This window comes from Orycteropus afer, unplaced genomic scaffold (genome assembly GCF_000298275.1).
Source record: "Orycteropus afer afer isolate SDZICR_OR568_19922 unplaced genomic scaffold, OryAfe1.0 scaffold00172, whole genome shotgun sequence".
Lineage (NCBI taxonomy): Eukaryota > Metazoa > Chordata > Mammalia > Tubulidentata > Orycteropodidae > Orycteropus > Orycteropus afer.
The window spans coordinates 2496108-2515748 of record NW_006921759.1 but is presented as its reverse complement, the minus strand read 5'-3'; the positions used below and the strand labels follow the sequence as shown (position 1 = coordinate 2515748).

The window sequence follows — 19641 nt, the reverse complement described above, 5'->3', positions numbered from 1 at the left end:
ACATTACATTTACTATAATTTTGAAATCCAAATTTCAAAAGGAAGATACTTTAATGAATAACGGAATCCTCTTCTGAATCACTTAATTTCTATTGTCTACATTTTGTGTGTTCATATGAACATATATACACACTTAATACATACAATTATAGACTCCTTTTAGGAAATGTAATAATTATATACTAGTAATTACTAAGGATTAAGGTACCTAACAAAATGCCTGAATTCCAACATGGTTTTTCTTGTCATAAAATCAAGAGTCCTATTACAGCAGGCTCTCAAATTCATAAAGCTTTTGAATTCTGAATTACCAAAAATGATTGAGGCTCTTTTAGTAATTATATGAAAACATTCATACTTCAGCTTACCAAAGCACTGGTTAAAAATAATGCCATGTTAAATCTTCCTTATAAAAAGATATCCCATTATAATTTTGAAAGCTTTGTTAGGAAGCTCACTTCAGTGAATCATCTAAGAGTCACATATTGGTTTGAAACCTTTAGTTCAAAAGTATGTAAGGAGAACTTTTCCTAGCGATGAACAATCCTTCCCTAATTCTTCATCTCTTATCACTTCAATATTCCTTATTTCTCCATCCAAGCCAAATTATATACCTGATAATTATGTGACATTCTATACTATCACTGTATATATAATATCCAGATGCACCTTTCCATTTTAGTAGTACCCAGTAATCAATCACTTACGACAATTTATTATCATTTCAAATATGCATAGCTTCTTTGAAAGAAAAGAGACATCCCAGAACATTGTTAGTCATTTCTTATTACAGAAACATATTGCCCATCCTCTGAGATTTAGTTTACTGCTCCTTAATACTTGATACTTAAAAAAAAAAAAAAAAAAAACTTTTTTACTTTAAAAGTTCGCCTATGGGTTACTTCTCTTCTGATATCCCTAAAGTAGGGTATCATTCCAGAGTGGGATATTATTCCAGAATCCTCCTTAAAAAGCTAATTTTTCTTAAAAGTTAGTGCTTTTATGAACACAGAATGTCAACTGAGTATGTTTCATAGACATTCTATCTGCTTATAGTCTAGGTTTGATACCAAAGAACAACTGGGTATTACCAATGCTCTTTGACTTCCTCTAGCAGAACAAAGTCATACAACAGCATACATTATAAATCATATCATAATAATTTATAAATGTTTTATGTCAATAGAATCGAATGATAGAACATCTAATTCTCAGGAAACCCAAGCAAATTAAAAATCTCTATAATACAATAAGGAAAAACTCAATTTAGAAGGGGCTTAAGCAGAGTTAAATAAGAGTTAAAATGTACTAATTCCTTACTTAAAATTTCTTCTCTTTCAATATTATAATTCCAGGTCTCTTACAATAAGGACAGAATTAACAATACAGTAATTGTTAATCTTCCAGAAAATCAAGTGTCTCTGCACCTTAAATTTTCTGTACAGTTCCATTCATCTGTGTTTTCTGTAAAAGTTAGCAATTCATGGCACAAGGGTCACTTTTTGCTTTTCCTGCAGAGTTGATGACGCTCATCAAACATCGTCCAAATTCCTCAAGTATCATCCGTTCAGCTGCTGCCTTTGATTTTCCCTTCTTGTCTGCCTGTTCTGCCTGGGCGAGAAGGCAGTTACACGTGGCTTCAGCTACTTCCTTGGTTACGAACGTAAATGGCAATCTGAAATGATTTTTGAGAGAAAAGAAAAAGAAAGAAGATCAAATTACAACAAAAGTGGAGATGATACTCATCTGGAAATTTCTACTGACATTTTCTTACTCATCAGTATTCTGAGCATCACAATATGACAATTTGACAAAGAGCTTTATAAAGTTAGATCTGGTTTCATTACTGAGCACATTTAAAAATATTTATTAAGAAATGCAGCATTTTACATAAAACATGAGTCATTACCTATCAAGGCTATCTGGTTAACTAAAAGAGGTGATTTTACATTGCAGTGTAGTAAATTACTTTGTGTGGCTTTTCTACCCATAAGTCTTTGTAAACTCCAAGTTGGGATTTGCTGTGAGCAACTGAGGAGCTCCTGATTGCTGAAGTTGTCCACCTGGAGTATTTCTGTTGGGAGTGGCACAATACAATGTTCTGGGAGGTGCCCACTCTCTCTCAGGTGCTTAGAGTTCTGATGCTATGATTGGCTAATTTGACCACCCTGCCGGGCTCAAAAGGAGGCCTCCTAGAGGCAAAACTCTCTCTGATTGCTGGTGGAGGAAGACGTGCTGCTGAAAGAGACATGCGCCCCTGACAGAGACACGCGCTGCTGGGAAAGAGACGCAAGAGACACGCATCGCTAAGTGAGACACCGAAGGACCAGCACTGCTGGGAAAGAGACTGTGAGAGACTGTTGACTGAGGGACGGTGGGCTGGGAGAGAGACTGAGTGTTCTTCCTAAACTTGAGTTGTAGCCTGGTGCTTCCCTAATAAACCCCGTAATCCGTGAGTTCTGTGTGGCCACTGCAGTGAATTACTGAACCCAGGAGAGAGGTGGTGGGTGCTTTGGGAGAACAGTTGGAGCAAGGGCTGGAGGGGGGAGGCAGCATGTCTGGCCTGGCAGGAATAGGCCTTGGGTTACTGCTGGTAATCCTGTCTTCCTCTTGTAGGGTTAGAGGAGGTCAGAACATGTGGCCTCCTTGTCGTTTTTGCATACATATAGACTAAAGTTTCTGTAACTGAAGTCCTCCCAATTCATGAATGGAAGCTCCATGTGTGCAGTCTTTGTTTTATTCACTGTTTCTCTTGTGCCTAGAACAGGCACATGATGATACCTATAAATATTTGTTGAATGAATGAATGAATAATACTGGGAACGTAAAGCGCTATTGCTTTGGCAACACTGAAAATAAAGCACATATCATATTACTACATATTGTTTGTAAAAAACATACAAAAATGTAAAAAAACAAAACAAAACAAAAAACCTCAAACATTTGCATTGTTCCATCAAACACACACACATACACACACACACAAACAGTAGCAACAGAAATAGGGAAAGCACTTATGGGAAGCATACAGGATTTCATTTATAAACACTAGAACGATTGAGTATTAAGTTAGAGCAATCCATCCTGAGGCTTGCTATATTGTAGCCAAGGCAAGCCTTAAAGTCTTCAACAGATTTAATCAGGCACTCTAATCTAACTACTAACTTAACAACTTGGAAGTAAGCAGTTACTGATAGAAAAGTGCTCACTATAAAATATCTGGAAACTGCAGTAAGGTAGGGGAAGATCTCTGGTAGTATAGTGGTTAAAGCATTCAGCTGCTAACCAAAAGGTAAGCAGTTCGAACCCACCAGCTACTCTGTGGGAAAAAGATGAGGCAGTCTACTTCCATAAAGATTTACAGCCTTGGAAACCCTATAGGGGCAGTTCTACTCTATCCTAAAGGGTCACTATGAGCTGGAATTGACTCAATGGCAGTGGTCTTGGCTGTTTTTTGTTTTGTTTAATGGAAAAGTGGAAGAAAAAAAATCAAGGCTTTTGTCATTCAAGGATACAGCTTGTTAACAAGCTGGTATAATCTTTTCTATATAGTTTTGATTATAGTATATAATTTTTTGTTCTTTTTCACTTTATAATTCTTCCACGGTAAAAAATTAATGGAAACATTTTAATGTAGCAATATCTTTATCTTCACAGTAGACTAAACAACCTTAAAAGATTGTTACAAACAGATGACCAGAAATAATCCCTTGTCATAACCTTTCTTAAGATGCTACCTAATTAGTCCTTAATTCATTCAAGGATGATTTGCTGATTATACTCCAGTTATAAGAGTTCTTTAGAAGTTATATCTCAAATATTTTGTATAAATAAAGCCACAACTTTATAAAGCATCAGGTCTCATTTCAACTTCGTTGTTGTTATGTGCTGTCAAATCGGACCTGACTCATAGTGACCCCTCCTTGGGTTTCTGAGGCAGGATCACTATGGAAGTAGATTGCCCTATCTTCCTTCCGAGGAGTGGCTGGTGGGTTTGAACTGCCAGCCTTCTGGTTAGCGGTCAAGTGCCTTAGGCACTATGCTACCAGAGCTACCTATTTCAACTTAGGTTTTTTGAAATAATAGATCATTTACAAAGCTTATCTATTTAATAATTCTTCAAATTAACCTCGAACAAACTTTCTAAAAAGTCCAAGTCAGCAAACTATGTAGCATCAAGCACTGCCAAACACCGGGACGGAGATGCTTTAATTCTCATAGCCACCTGGTAAGAAAACAGGCTCAGAGAGAGGAAGGAGCACAGACAGCATTTTAATGCAGGTATGCCTGATTTAAAAGCTTAAGCTTTTCCTACTCCAGCGTTCAGAAGCCTAATGAAAGATGTAACAATAAGCGATTTCAATAATATAATATGTTATCAAAAACAAAACCAAACCCACTGCCATTGAGTTGATTCCGACAGTATTACAGCTTAAATTCTAAAGCACTTGGTTTGTGAAAGGCCATGGTCTGCAGTGGGAGCCCTAACTCCATTTTCCATGGTCTGCAGTGGGAGCCCTAACTCCATTTTGAGGCTTGACACAAGTTTAAGATGCCATTTGGGTTCTTTCTGACTATTTAACCAGCATTGTGGCTATGCATAGGCAAGTTCCAGGAATAAACCTGCCCCTCCAGGGAGGGGCAGTTTGCCTTCAGGGGAATGTGGTTGAAAGTAGATTATGCTCACACAAAGAACTAGGGAACTTGCCTGAGTATGTCTTTTTCTAATTTAAATTGAGATTATGGTCTTGGTATTGTTTGGCAGCCATTTTATAGCTAAGACTCAAGCTGCAGGGTCATGCATGAGACCATCACCTAACCAGGTAGTCAAGGCCCAGAACCAATCCTGTAACCCTTTTTTTTATCTTCAATTCCCAATCAGGGTATTTCCTCACTTCTGTAGTCAGTCCCACCTGCAATGGTGATGAATCAATCTGCCCCCAATCATGACTCTGTGAAGATCCCCCCCCCCTTTTTCCCCTCCAATCATATATAACTAGCCCCTTGGCTGTGACTCAGAGGACTCCATTCAGCTCTCTGTACTGTGTACATGCTGATGGCTTCCCTCATCCTGGATGACTGTCTTTGTTTTGTCTTTGTCCTGTCCAAAGCTTAATAAAAGTGCATTTTGGTCATGTGGTAAGAAGGGACCATTCCCTGGAGAAGGATGTCATGCTTGGTAGGGTGGAGGGTCGACAAAAGAGGGGGAGGCCTTCAACGAGATGGATTGATACGGTGGCTGCAATGATGGGCTCAAGTATAGCAGGGATTGTGGGGCTGGCGCGGGATCAGGCAGTGTTTCGTTCTGCTGTGCATGGGTCGCTATGAGTCGGAAACAACTCGACGGCACTTAACAACAGCAACGCACATTTTTGAATCTACCATACCAGTTCCAGCATTATTTCTGTCACCAAGGCCAAATTTTCCAACTACCGGTGATTCTTCTTGGTTTCCAACTTTGGCATTCCAGTCACCAGTGATAATTAACACATCCTGATTGCATGTTTGGTCAATTTCAGACTGTAGAAGCTGATAAAATTCTTCAATTTCCTCCTCTGTGGCTTTGGTGGTTGGGGCATAAATTTGAGTAACAGTCATATTAACGGGTCTTCCTTGTAGGCGTATGGATATTATCCTATCACTGACAGCATTGTACTTCAGGATAGATCTTGAAACATGCTTTGTGAGGATGAATGTCACGCCATTCCTTTTCAAACTGTCATTCCCGGCATAGTAGATCATATGGTTGTCTGATTCAAAATGGCCAAAACCAGTCCATTTCAGCTCACTAATGCCGAGGATATCAATCTTTATGCGTTCCATTTCCTTTTTGAGAACCTCCAATTTTCCTAGATTCGTACTTCATACATTCCATGTTCCGATGATTAATGGATGTCTGCGGCTGTTTCTCTTCAATTTGAGTGGTGCCACATCAGCAAATGAAGGTCTCGAAAGCTTTCTCTTTTCCATGAGTAAGGCTGGGTTTACTCAGATGTTGCAGCTCTTTCCCAGTCCTATTTTGCGAGCCTTTTAGCCTAAACGGACTATTCCTAAAGTTGCACAGTAATGTACCAAACAGTGTTTCTTTGCTATTCATAAGGTTTTCCCTGGCCAATTCTTTCTTTACTACTGTATTAGAGCTTAATTATAACCCACTTGGTTCGTGGAAGGCTGCGGGCAGTCTACAGCAGAGCCCTAACTTCATTTGAGTTCTTTCTGATCATTAAATCAGCAATGTGGCAGCTATGCTTAGACAAGTCTAGGACAAACCCAGGGAGGGGTCATCTGCTCGCAGGAAGAATGTAGTTTAAAGTGGATTATGTTCACACAAAAAACTAGGGAATTTACCTGGGAATGTCCTTAAGGATTTATTGAAAACAGCCATGTTATCTAATTTAAAGGGTGAGGTCCTGATTTTGCCTTGCAGCCACCTAGCAGATGACTCAGGGCCACATGGTCATCATTCATACCCTGACCTCCCTGCAGCCAGGTGGTCAAACCTGAGAACCATTCCTGTAACTCTTTTTAATCTTCAGTTGTGTACATATCCCAACCATGGTCCTTTCCCTGTTTCTAAAGCCCCGCCTGCAACAGTGATTAACGGACCTGCCACCAATCATGATCTGGTGATGATTTCCTTTATACTCCATCAAATATAAGGAGCTCTGGTGGCTTAGTACCTAAGGCATTTGATTGCAAATCCAACAGCCACTCTGCAGGAAGAAGAGTGGGCAGTCTACTTCCATGAAGATTTACTACCTTGGAAACCCAATGGGGGTTGCTATGAGTTGGAATCGACTCTATGGCAGTGAGTTTGGTTTTCGTTTTTGGTCTGTCAAATATAATGAATACCATGACTGTGATTCAGTGCACTCCACTTGGCTTCTGTAAAGGCTAGTGGTTCAAACCCACTAGCCACTCCTCAGAAGGAAGGTTGGGCAATCTACTTCTGTGGTGACACCACCTCAGAAACCCAAGGAGGGGTCGCTATAAGTTGAAATCGATTCAACAGCAGCGAGTTTGGTTTTTTGTGGACTATGTACATGCTGATGGTTTCCCTCATCCTTGGTGATTGTCCTAAGACTTAATAAAACGGTCTCTGTAAAATAAAAAGGTCCTGTAGCCACCTAGTGGCCATGACTCATGGCCACATGGTCATCAGTTATGCCCTGACTTCCATGTAGCCAGGTAGACTAGGTGTCTGAACCTAGTCTTTTGTCTCCTAACACAATACCAGTAAGAGGTACAAAAAATTCAATTTTCTTGAGGGTTCATTAGATTCCTTTACTTCATCTTAGTAGGGACAGATCCAATTAAATTAAGCTTAAAATGTGAACTAAAAAGTATTAACTGCATTTGAGAACTGTGCAATGTATCTGACAATGGTGTTGCTTTAAATTCTTTTATAACAAGTAACTAAAGATGGAAAAAAAAATGTCAAAGTCAGGTTTGCATCAACCATAGTGTGAATTCTACTTTGGCAAGATAAGAAATAATGTTACAAAAAAATAAACATTCACACCATACTATTAAAAATAGGTTAAAATATTGACTTACTTCCCGCCTCCACTGTTCAAAGCTGGGGTCGGCCTTGTGAGCAGGTCTGAAATTTGAGAGGATAGCTTAGTCTTTGCTGCTGTTTGTTGTTGGACCCTGACTTCGGCTGCGTCTGCCAAGTGCATCAAAGTCTTTCTTTCTGGGCTTTCTTCAAAATTCTTACAACCAATACATTTGCATATTGAGGAACACATTATCTTTGCCTAAAAGATTGACAAAGAAAAGTTTTTCAAATCAAAACCAAAAAACATTATTACAAGTAGGTTCTACCATCGAATCAATAGATAATAGAATTATCTTGTCACTTGACATAAGATAGATGGAAATTCCTCTTGCTACAAACACAATATAGGCTAACTGCTCATGTAGCTAATTCAGATAGTCTTGAGTCTGAGAGTGGCTGTCCAATGTCTGTGTTTGGGACATTCCATGTCAACTTTCCCCCACTATGAATATAAATTTCCCTCCTGATGTAAATAACAATGTTCTTTACAAAGAACATGAATGATACATAAAAATATTTTAAAATAAGGGTCATCAAGAATCTCACAACCTCAACTCAAACCTGCATTAGCACGTTGCTGACCTCCATTTATGCAATCACACACAATTTCACATTAAAGGATTTCATAAATGCTATTTTTATTATTGTTAACTCCCTTTCTGTACTTCCTCTCCTAGATTCCCCACTCCCTTCAATACTCCATATTAAACCATTGTTTCCTTTCATGTAATAATGTGAAATATTTATATAAAAAACAGACATATATATATACAATACACTGCCTCATAAATACAAAACTCTTTTTTGTAGGTTTGTTTTACAAAAATGAGATCATAATATATCCACTTTTCTGTACCTTGCTTTTCTCACACTACAATATCTCTTGGAATCCCTCCAAGCTGTCTGGCATAGCCTGAATTCATTCTATTTAATGGCTGGGTATTAATTCCTGTTATGAATGGGCTTTATTTTTGGAGGCATTCATTTCCCTATTGATGGGCATTCAATGTTGCTGGTTCTTGGGTTCCAAAATTATTTTTTTTGCCTAAAAAGAATTTATATATATGTTACTGCACTGCCATTGAGTGGACTCTGACTCAAAGAAACCCTACAGGATAGAGCAGAACTGCCCCACAGGGTTTCCAAGGCTGTAATCTTTATGGAAGCACACTGCCACAGCTTTCTCCCTCAGAGTGGCTAGCAGGTTTGAACCACTAACAATTCAGTTAACAGCTGAATGCTTAACCACTGGGCCACCAAGGCTTATTTTTTGTATATATTAGTGCTTTTATTTCTATGGGATAGATTTTAGAATTGTGCTAACTGGTCAAAGGGTACATGTCTAAAATCCATGTTGCATTTTAAAGCTGCCTTTTCTAACAGCAGTTCCTCTAATCTCGATGATGACCATATACCGAAAAGGAGACATTCTTTTGCTCTGAGGTCTGGCAGGTGCAGAATATCACAGTCTATTCCCAGAGAGTCTTTTCACTATGTTCAAACAGATGCAAGATGTGATGGCTTATAACCAAAGGGTCTTGATGGATAGAATTAACCATAAATCTTTGCAATGGATCCCCAGAAACAGGTATGACTGAGGAAGAAATTTTGCTAAACAGGTTACCAGAAAAACCCTGTCCTGCCACTGTCCTGTGACCATCCTATAATAAATTAAAGGGTACTTATACAACCTTAACCAATCATGCAATTCCATTTATGTGTTATCCACCTATCCCTGCTAAATTCCTGTTTTAGATACCCCACTTTTGTCTCCCTTGATTGTCTTTTAGCCAACTATGATTGTGTAACTTTTTAGTTCCTGCTCTAACTGCACAAAAACAAATTTTCCCTCACTGTCTGGCACAGCGGCCATCTTCACTCTGTGATTTTGGACATCTTCCCAGTCTGGGGCATATCTATCCCTCAATAAACCCGCTTGGCTTTTACTTAAGCCGATTCCATGATGTTGCTCTATGACATGAGTCAATTTGCCACTGCTAGTCTCTGGGTAGGTGCTCTAATGGCACAGTGATTAAGTACTCGGCTGCTAATGGAAAGGTCAGACGTTCAAATCCACCAGCTGCCCATGGGAGAAAGATGTGACAGTTGGCTTCCATAAAGATTATAACCTTGGAACCCCTATGGAACAGTTCTACTCTTTCTCTACAGAGTCACTATGAGTTGAAATAGACTCCATGGCAATGGGTTAGTCTCAGTGCAAGAGGGCAGTGATGTTTCAATGGTAGAATTCCCACCTCCCACACAAGAGATCTGGGTTCATTAACAGAAAAGTTAGAGGTTTGAGATCACCCTGACACACCTCAGAAGAAAGGCCTGATAACCTACTTCCAAAAATACAGTTTACTCTGACAGGCACGGGGTTACCAGAAGTCGAAATAAAGTTGACTGCAACTGGTTTTTACGTCACGTTGTTGCTAGTTGCTGACTGTCATCTCAACTCATGTTGACCATATGGATGCAGAGTAGAAATGCTCCATAGATCTTCAAGGCTGTGACCTTTCAGAAGCAGACTGCCAGGCCTGTCTTGAGAAGCCCTTCTGGGTGAGTACCAACCGCCAATCATTTGGCTACTGGAGTCAAGTGCTTAACTATTTGCACCACCCAGGGATTCCAACTTTAGTGTATGCTAGATTTTTCCATTTCTTGATTCATGACAAATAACACACTGTGTATGCTTTGAATGTCCAAGACTTTCTTAAAATAGATCAGGCAGATTTCTCTCATCTAGCACTTTTTCAACCTGTCTTTTCTATTTCTGTTAATTGATAGGTTTGTTAACCAGTTCAACCAAATGCTTATTTCATGTATGTTTGGATTTCATATGCCTTGCACAGACTGAGTATTCAATGTCGTGTACATTAAAGAGCAACTTTGTTCTTCTGACTCAGTTTCTCTTTTTATGGACTTGGTTTGATAGTTTACAAAATAAAAAGTTTTGTCTACAGATTAATTTTTATATATTCATGACAACTTTTGGATGATATATCCTATGAACACAAGCCAACTATTTAATCTGGTGTTCAAATAGAAGAAACAGTCATCTATTCCAATAGTGGATAAAAATCCCAATATTGGCTTGTTGGATCATGAGATATTATTAAAGAGATTTTCAAAAATAATCTGGATTATATGCAATATTCACATATACATTAGAACTAACAAGGTGTTACTTCACTGTATTTCTTTACTTCTTCAGAGACTTTTACTTTTAAATTTTTTTTAAGGAAAAAGTCATTATACAGAAAATCTCGTTGTTGTTGTTGTTGTTATTCGCCGTCAAGTCAGACCTGACTCATAGCGACCCCTCCTTGGGTTTCCGAGGTGGTATCACTACAGAAGTAGATTGCCTGACCTTCCTTCCGAAGAGTGGCTTGTGGGTTTGAACCACCAGCCTTCTGGTTAGCACTACGCTACCAGAGCTCCTACAGAAAATCTAGTAGACAAAAGTTTTAATATGGTACATGTTGTATGGGAGACAGCATCGAACTGCAGGTATGTATGTTCCTTACCAGGGAGGTGTGTGCAGCCCTTCTTGGGGTTACTTTACCAGCTGCATAGCTAGGCCTTCTGCCAAAACTAAAAATAAGGTCTCCCTCTGAGAATGAAATTTGAAAGAAGGAGAAGAAAATGAATGAATGAAAATATAACAGATGATAAGAGTCAACCTACAGGAAAAACTCAACCCAAAAGACTGTCAGTAAAGAGTTTCAGGCATACCAAGAAACTATTATGGTAACCTCAGGTTACCATAATAATCATAATAACACACATCCTAGATTGCTGTATTTAAGCTTTGAAAATAAAAATAATAAATTATATGATATTTGACATGAAGCAAAATGGGGATGATTTACATGGTATCTGTCAAAGTGGAATTTCAACTGCATTTTCCAAGGAAGATGCCCTGACCCATAAATATAAATGACCAGTTGAATATTATAGTAAAACAGTGAAAACAGACACAATCACCCCACAGTGGACAAAAATCACATCCAGCTATATTCCTCATTCCTTTTCTATTTTTTTTTTTTTTTTACCCAACAGGAGATTTTATTAAGGAGGTGAAAGGGCACCTGCACTGAGGAAGGGCAGAAGAAGAAGAGTCCTTTTCTATTTTTATGCTCTCAAAGTAACCTTCTTAACATAATTTGGTTTTCCACAGACCAAGTGTTCCTCAAGTATGCCAAGCAAGGTAACCCTTAACTTACAGGACTGCTTCCTGGAATGCAAGCTATTTTATATCTGTATATATTTTCAGAAAGCCTACAGAGGAAATTGGGTAGTACTGCCTCCTCAGTTGAGAACTTAGTTGCTACAGTTTTCAGTCCACTTTGATGAGTATTATTATTATTTTTTACCAAAAATCAACAAACATATGCTCCAATATGCATATTTCCAGGTATAATGACCAAGAAGTTATGAGCTGATAAATCAGCTAATAAGACCTCAAGTTGTAATAACAAGACCAAGGCACTGATCCTCTGATGCTCTGCTTGGGAAGCCAGAAGGCCTTTTCCAAACAAGGACCTTGAGTCAGATGATGCATATTTTCAAACTGCAAAGCAGTGCCCTAGTTTTCAAGTATATTTATATAGGTAGGCCTGCGCTAAAGTTATTTTCAAAAGATGGTTAGATTATTCTCCCTCACAAGCATCTCACCTCATAGCATTCACAGTAGTTTTTAAGACATCCTGATCGTTTGCAATTACATCCTTTACTGTGACGTCGATCTGATTCTCCTTCCTTTCCTTTGCCTATTTTAGGCTTAAAGGCTTCTGGATTTCTGTCAAGACATGCCTATCAAAATAGATCAAATACCAATGGAAGTTAAAGCACAGAACATGAAATTTAAGCACTGCAAAGGACATTAAATTATTTTAAGCAAAACAATTAAGCACTGCAAAAGACAAGTGAAGTTAGAAAAATTTGCCAGTTGAATAAAATTAAATAAAAAATAATCACCTTTATTGCTTTTTGCCTTTCATTTTCATGTTCCAAATTGTTATAACAATTAGTACAATTGCAGTTGTTGCAAAATTCACCATTTGCAAAGCAATCACAATATCTGGAATATAAAAATCAGTATAAAGTAGAGAGTAGCAAACAGCACAATTAAACCTAGAAACTGATTTAATAACATTAAAAACCAAAAAAAAAAAAAAAAAACACCTCACTGCCGTTGAGTTGTCTCTGACTCATAGTGACCCCTCCTTGAGTTTCCAAGGTGGTATCTCCACAGAAGTAGATTGCCCAGTCTTCCTTCTGAGGACTGGCTGGTAGGTTTGAACCACCAGCCTTCTGGTTAGCAGTCAAATGTCTTTGTCACTACACCACCAGAGCTCCTAAAAGTCACTGCTGTCAAGTCAATTCGACTTGACTTATAGCGATCCCTCCTTGGGTTTCCAAGGTGGTATCTCTATGGAAGTAGATTGCCCAACCTTCCTTCTGAGGAGTAGCTGGTGGGTTTGAACCATCAGTCTTCTGGTTGGCAGTCACATGCCTTAAGCACTACACCACAAGAGCTCCCAGTAGCATTACATATATGGTAAAACATTTTAGAAATATACTGAGAGCCACCTAGTTAACACTATACTGTCAACCACATATTAAGGCTCAAAATTTAAGTCACTAGCTTCTAGAATTTTACCCTATAAACTTGTTCAACTAGTGTCAACATAAGAGCTCTAGTGATTTTATGTGTCCACAAATTAAATTATTAAAAAGAAAAAAACCCACTAGCTCTATTCTACTAGTAAAACCTGTTCACTTAAACTACAACAGTGCTTCTTTAGATTCTAACCCCCCTTCTCATTTAACTTTTTCATGTCAAATCTCTTAGTTCAGTACTAACAGGCAAACTAATCATTTGACAATTTTTAAAACTATTCAGAGCATCCATCACTTCACTTAGGAGGCCACACACAAGGATCATAAATAAGATAAAATATAATATTATTATTAAAGGCAAAGATTATGTCTGTCTCATACTACTGTATCCCTAATCCCTAATCCAATGAGTTATGTATAGTGAAGACTCTAAAATTATTTCTGAATGAATGAATGAAAGAGTATTTTCACACTGCCATATATATGCAAATATTTACTTATACTGGTATTTAAAATACTTTTAATTTAATTTAAAATTATCTTTTAATTTTTTCAGTTAATCCTATTTGCTTTTAAAAGCATTTCCAGTTATATTAAATGAGCAAACAGTAGCAAAACACTTACAATTTCAAACACAGCGACTTTGTACAATTGCAGGGCTTTCTGGGCCGACTGGCAGACTCCGAAGGGATTATGCTATACAGACACACATAAAAGATACACATTTTAATCAATTAAAGTTAAACATTTAAAATAGAAAAGTCTCCAAATCTGTAAATTTCTCACAAAATAAAGCTTAAAAAATATATCTCTAGTAAAAGTTTGCTATGTTGTTCCATTCACACGAAGCACAAAGGCAAGTTGTAACATGAAAAAAGTAGAGAGCCAAGATATATAATGAGAAGAATGAAGAATACCTGCTAAAGAATGCGCTACAAATAATCTTCATTTTTAGAGAACAAATGAAATTTATTCAAAGCTCTTGGAATCCAATTATAAAAAGTAGTAAGGAGAGAGGGGTGTATGAGAGAAGAATTTGACAAGTGGGGCTAAGCTAATTCTGTGTAATTAACTAAGTACTGATTCTAAGCTGATATTGCAGAGACAGAAAAAAAATAACAAACAAAAAGCAAGGATCTAACATAATTTAAAAAGGAATTAATATCATTAAAAAAAACTATTCAGACATGAATAGAAATATGCATAGCCATGTGCATCATAGCATTATTCCAACAGCATAAAGATGGAAACAGCCTAAGTGCACATCAATGTAAGAATGGATAACAATCTATGGTACACAGACACATAAAATGGAATACTACAAAATGTGAAAGAACAATGATGAATCCTTGAAACATCTCACAATATGAATGAACCTGAAGGAGATCATGCTGAGTGAAATAGTCAATCAAACTAGCACAAATATTGTATGAGACCACTATTTTAAAGTCAAGGAAAGGTTTATGCACAGAAAGAAACATTCTTTGATGGTTACAGGGGTGACAGGGAGAAGGAGGGAAAAATCAGTAAGTAGATACTGTTGTTGTTATGTACCATCGAGTCAGACCTGACTCATAGCAACCCCTCCTTGGGTTTCCGAGGCAGTATCACTATGGAAGTAGACTGCCCAACCTTCCTTTCAAGGATGGCTGGTGGGTTTTGAACTGGCAACCTTTCTGGTTAGCAGTCAAGTGCCTTAGGCACTACACTACAAGAGCTCCTTCAGGTGAAAGGAAAGGCAATACATAATACGGGTGAAGTCAGTACAAAGTGACCAAGGCAAAGGAAGACACTGACAATTATATGCAAGAGTAAAAGCCAACAATGGTAAATACCATGACATACACAATCCTGCAATAACAGTAATCACAATAATTTATGAGTAGATACAAAGGTAGGTATGTAAGCATATATAGGTTTGCTAGAGGATATTTCTATATACATATTTGTATGTGCTGCAAATCTACATCCAGGTATATAGTAGAACAGATAGGCGCAAAGTTATGCAAAGTTCTTAGGCATGACCAAACACCTTAAGGGACTGAATCACTGGGCTTAAGGGGTTAGGACCCTAACAGTACATGAAGGCAATGTTCTATCCTACTTTGGTAAATTATGACTGGGGTCTTAAAAGCTTGTGAGCCATTATCTAAAATACAACTATTGGTCTCTTCCCATCCTAAACAAAGAAGAGTGAAGAAAATCAAAGAGACAAGGAAACAATTAGTTCAAAGGACTAATGGACAACACAAACCACAGCCTCCACTAGCCTGAGACCATTAGATGGTACCCAGCTACCACTGGCAACCACCCTGAAGGGATCACAATAGAAGATTCTGGATTGAGTGACAGAAAAATGTAGAATAAAATTCAAAATCATAAAAAAGACCAGACTTACTGGTCTGATAGAGACCAATAAGACTATAGTCCTTAGATATCCTTCAAACCTGGAACTGACCCCACTCCTCAAGATCACTTTTCAGCTAAACAATAGACAAGCCTATCAAATGAACAATAATGAGGAACATGCTCTCAGAACAATCAACCACATGAGACCAAAAGGGCAGCACTTGCCCAAACACAAAGTTCACAGGCAGGAAGGGGTAAGAAGGTAATGGAAATGGGGAACAGCAGTGCGAAGAGTGCTGTTACATTGAAGAGACTGTAACTAATGTCACAAAATAAAATGTATATAAACTGTCAAATAGGAAACTAAGTTGCTCTGTAAACTTTCACCCAAACCACAATAAAATGTAAAAAAAAACAAACAAACCAGGACTCACTCTCTCAAAAATAATAAAACAAATATGGCAAAATTGGTGAATGTGTGCAAAGGTTACTTGGGAGTTCTTTGATTATTCCTGTAACTTTTCTGTAAGTCTTTAGTATTTCAAAACAGAAAGTACTTTACAGGCCTGTTCACATGTATCTGAGGGAATAAAAAACAAATTCTCAAAGAGGATGTATTTTGAAATGTGTATTTTATGTTGCAATTAAGCTAATATAACAACTCAATTTACATGTTTTCAAACTACTCACCCATTGAATGGAAGCCTTGCCTGGGTCTGGATACCAGGTGTTCCAGTAAAGTTAGAGTTGCTCGCTATAGATACATATGAAGACTGCTGTAGCTACATGTAAAGAAAGGCAATTTTAGACCATACTTGCAAAAATGTATAACTCTCAGATACGATGGTCAATAAAAGCACAAATTCATCTACTAAAATAGGGAAAACAGAATGGGGAATTTCATATAAACACACAATTTCAGAGAGCTCTTTTAAAGACCCAAATAAATAACAAAGCTGAAAAGAAATGTGAACATTATAAAGTACTACATGATTCAAATATTTAATAAATCACTTCATAGAAGAATTAACATGTCAGAATTTAGGAAAATTTAGTTGCATGGCCTCAAAGTATTACGATAATTTTCATTAAATGGAAAAATGCATGGTGTCTACTTACAAATAAAATAGGTACTATACTGATTATTCGTCACATTGCAAATCATAAAAAATGAGAAGTTACATGTGTACTAATTTTCTATTTTATGCTAATTTTTAAGCATAAGAAAAGAGATGTTAATGGTAAAAACAGTAAACTTTAATTTTTTATCAGTAGCCCTATAACATATCCAAAAGTATATATCACTGAAATATACAAATGGTTTGTTTCCCTCTCTTATAACCTTAGATGATCAATGCAACTGCTTATAACATAGTGCTGATATGCTGAATCTTTACATAACAAAGAAAACTGCTGTTTCCTCAGAGCAGCACTCTCCAGCTCAAGCCAGCCTATTGGCTAATACATGGCTTTGACTCTAGAGAGGAGCATGAGACTCTCTGGACGGATCAGTGAAGTTATCTGACACGGAAATGCGTCACAGCCTATTTTCCAAGAGCATATCAGTGGCAGCACGTTCATGTGTGAGGGAGAGATTTATGATAGTCACAGTCTTTTCCAACTTCACTTGGAGTCTGCTGATTTTAACTTCAATGTATTTTCTCTTAAATCTAAATAATCTTGCCCCTCTCATCAAGATGCTATCACTCCAAATTGACTTATCTGACTTGTGCTGTGCATTTCTAAATGCTGAGATATACATAGATGTTTTTGGTAGCTTTTCAAGATCTTGGAAAGAGCCATTTTAATACTGAGTTAGATGATTCTTGTGAGTAGTTACAGAATATGTTAAGACAAGAGAGCTGAGGATATCTGAGAGGCGTAAATGGCTAAGCTCTCAACTACTAGCTAAAAGACTGGTATGTCAAACCCACCCAAAGCTGCTTCTAAAGGGTAGCTTCAAAAACCCCTGCAGAACACAATTTACTTTTCAACACATGGGGTCTCCATAAGTCAGAATCAATTCGACAGCAAATTGTTTGGTTTGTTTTCTTTTTTCTTTTTTATGTTTTTAAAAGATTTTTGGACTTATTTATCCTTTTTGAAATGGAATGACTTAATTTTTTTCAACATACCTGAGTAACATACTGAGCTGGAAGTACTGCATAGCCTACATTTCCAGTTCCTGGGGCTGGTGCCAGGACAGTGCCTGGTGGAAGGTTAGTGAGGTTTGGCTGGATTTGTGGCAGTGGTGTGGCAGGCATGATAAGCCGTTGCTGAGGCTGGCTAGTAGTAACTATCTGTGATGTTGGATTGATTGGTTTTGGAACAACCTAAAAAGAAGAGAAATGTATCAGTGAGTACAGAAATAAATTTTACAACTACTCATTTCAGTATTAATCTCTTGTCCTTAAATCTGAACTTTCAGTTTTTAAAAGTAAATTGTCTTCTTGAGAGAGACTGAGAAAAGGAGGTGTGTGATACTCACTTGTTTGACAGTTTGTGCTGGGACAATTGGAACTGACATCCGTACTGGGGCTGCATTAACAACCACTGGCTTTGCTTTAAAAAGAAAAAAAAATTCAAATTTCTATGAAGTTATAATCCTTATGAAACCACCAGAAATGAAGTAGTTTATTCATCTGGTTAGCTAATAAGTAAATACAATATTTACAGAAGACAGTGTTTAAAACATGTAAGAATACTTTAGCTCTCCCAAGTTATCCATAAAAGAGCTTAAAGAATTACATTCATTTTCTATTTTGAGTAGTATTCATTCAGGATAGTTACCTTTCAAAATTCCTTAATCTATATAACCAGACTCCCAATCTATATAACAGAGAACTTAAATCTAAGGTAGCTATAATCTATCTACTTTATGAGGGAGTATTTGTCAGGACATACCATTGAAGGTATTTCAGACAACTTATACATTCACTATTAAATCCAGCCAAATGGAATGTTGTATAAATATAAGGACTGCCATTCATGAATCTGAGTATCAGCATCATCATATACTATTTTTAACTTCTGTGTCTCTATTTAAACCAGAAAAAAAAATTATTCTTGTATAATAATAATTTGTGGCTCCACCTCATGGCACATAAACAAAAAATAATAATATGTATAAATTTATATAAATATTATATAATTCAGTATTTACAGAACCTCCAAAAAGGCAGCAGGTTAGGAATATGGGCTCTGAAGTCTTAAGCCCTGGGGATTCAAATTCCAGTTCTGTCACTTTCTACTTAAACTCTCTTTACCTATTTCCCCACCGACAGTCTGGGGATGATAATAGCATTTATCTTATAGGTACATAAATTAATTTGTGAAAACTGATTAAAGCAATGCCAAGCAAATACAAAGTGTTCAATGAATGCTAGTTGGCATTGTTGTTGCACTGTTGTTCCAGTGAACTTAAGTATAAAACATCTGCCCTCAGATTACAATCTAGTATGGTAGAAAAGGCAAGTACCCAAATAAGACAAATACCATTAAAGAAGGTAAACAAAGTGCTGAGGGCATCCAGAGAAGAGAGGACATACACCTGAGAGGCCTAGAGAATGGGAATCTGGAAAGAGTACATGGAGGACGTGGTCTTGATAAATGAGCTGGCTGAAGAGAAGGCACCCACATGGAGGAGGACATTGCAGGCGGAGACAGAAGCATAAAATGTGGAGGCTTAATGCAGAGAAGCCACAAGATAGATTCCCAAAATGCTGAACAGACTAGTTTGGCTGGAAAAAAAGTAGGGTTAAAGTAGGCAAACATAAGCAAAAAGGCATATTGTAGTCGTTTTGTTGAGGACCTTGAATGTTAGGTTAGAAAACTGTATTTTCAATTCAGTAGACAATGAGAAGTTTCTGAAGGTTTTTAAGTACAGATATATTACTAGAACAGCACACAAACAGGCTGTATTTGGCAGCAGTGTGTACAAGAGAATGGTATTTCAAGAAACAAGACAAGTCAAAAAAGGACTACAGTATTGGTTTGGGCAAAAAATGAGGGCCTACCATCACAAAAGAAGAAATTGAACAGGTCATCAAAAAATTACCAACTAAAAAAAGTCCTGGCCCAGACGGTTTCACTGGAGAATTCTA

General features: G+C 37.4%; 1 protein-coding gene across 1 annotated transcript in view; it reads right to left on the bottom strand.

Annotated features, from left to right (window-relative positions):
* Window positions 1-1473: 1473 nt before the first annotated feature.
* LIN54 (lin-54 DREAM MuvB core complex component) overlaps window positions 1474-19641 on the bottom strand; it is a 108157-nt gene continuing 89989 nt past the window's right edge. Inside the window, exons 5-12 of the mRNA XM_007946811.2 lie at window positions 18027-18100; window positions 17674-17871; window positions 16229-16320; window positions 13814-13885; window positions 12545-12647; window positions 12242-12379; window positions 7558-7760; window positions 1474-1675 (exon numbers count right to left, since the gene is read on the bottom strand). Of these exons, the coding sequence (XP_007945002.1) occupies window positions 1474-1675; window positions 7558-7760; window positions 12242-12379; window positions 12545-12647; window positions 13814-13885; window positions 16229-16320; window positions 17674-17871; window positions 18027-18100 (1082 nt within the window). The remainder of the gene's footprint in view (window positions 1676-7557; window positions 7761-12241; window positions 12380-12544; window positions 12648-13813; window positions 13886-16228; window positions 16321-17673; window positions 17872-18026; window positions 18101-19641) is intronic.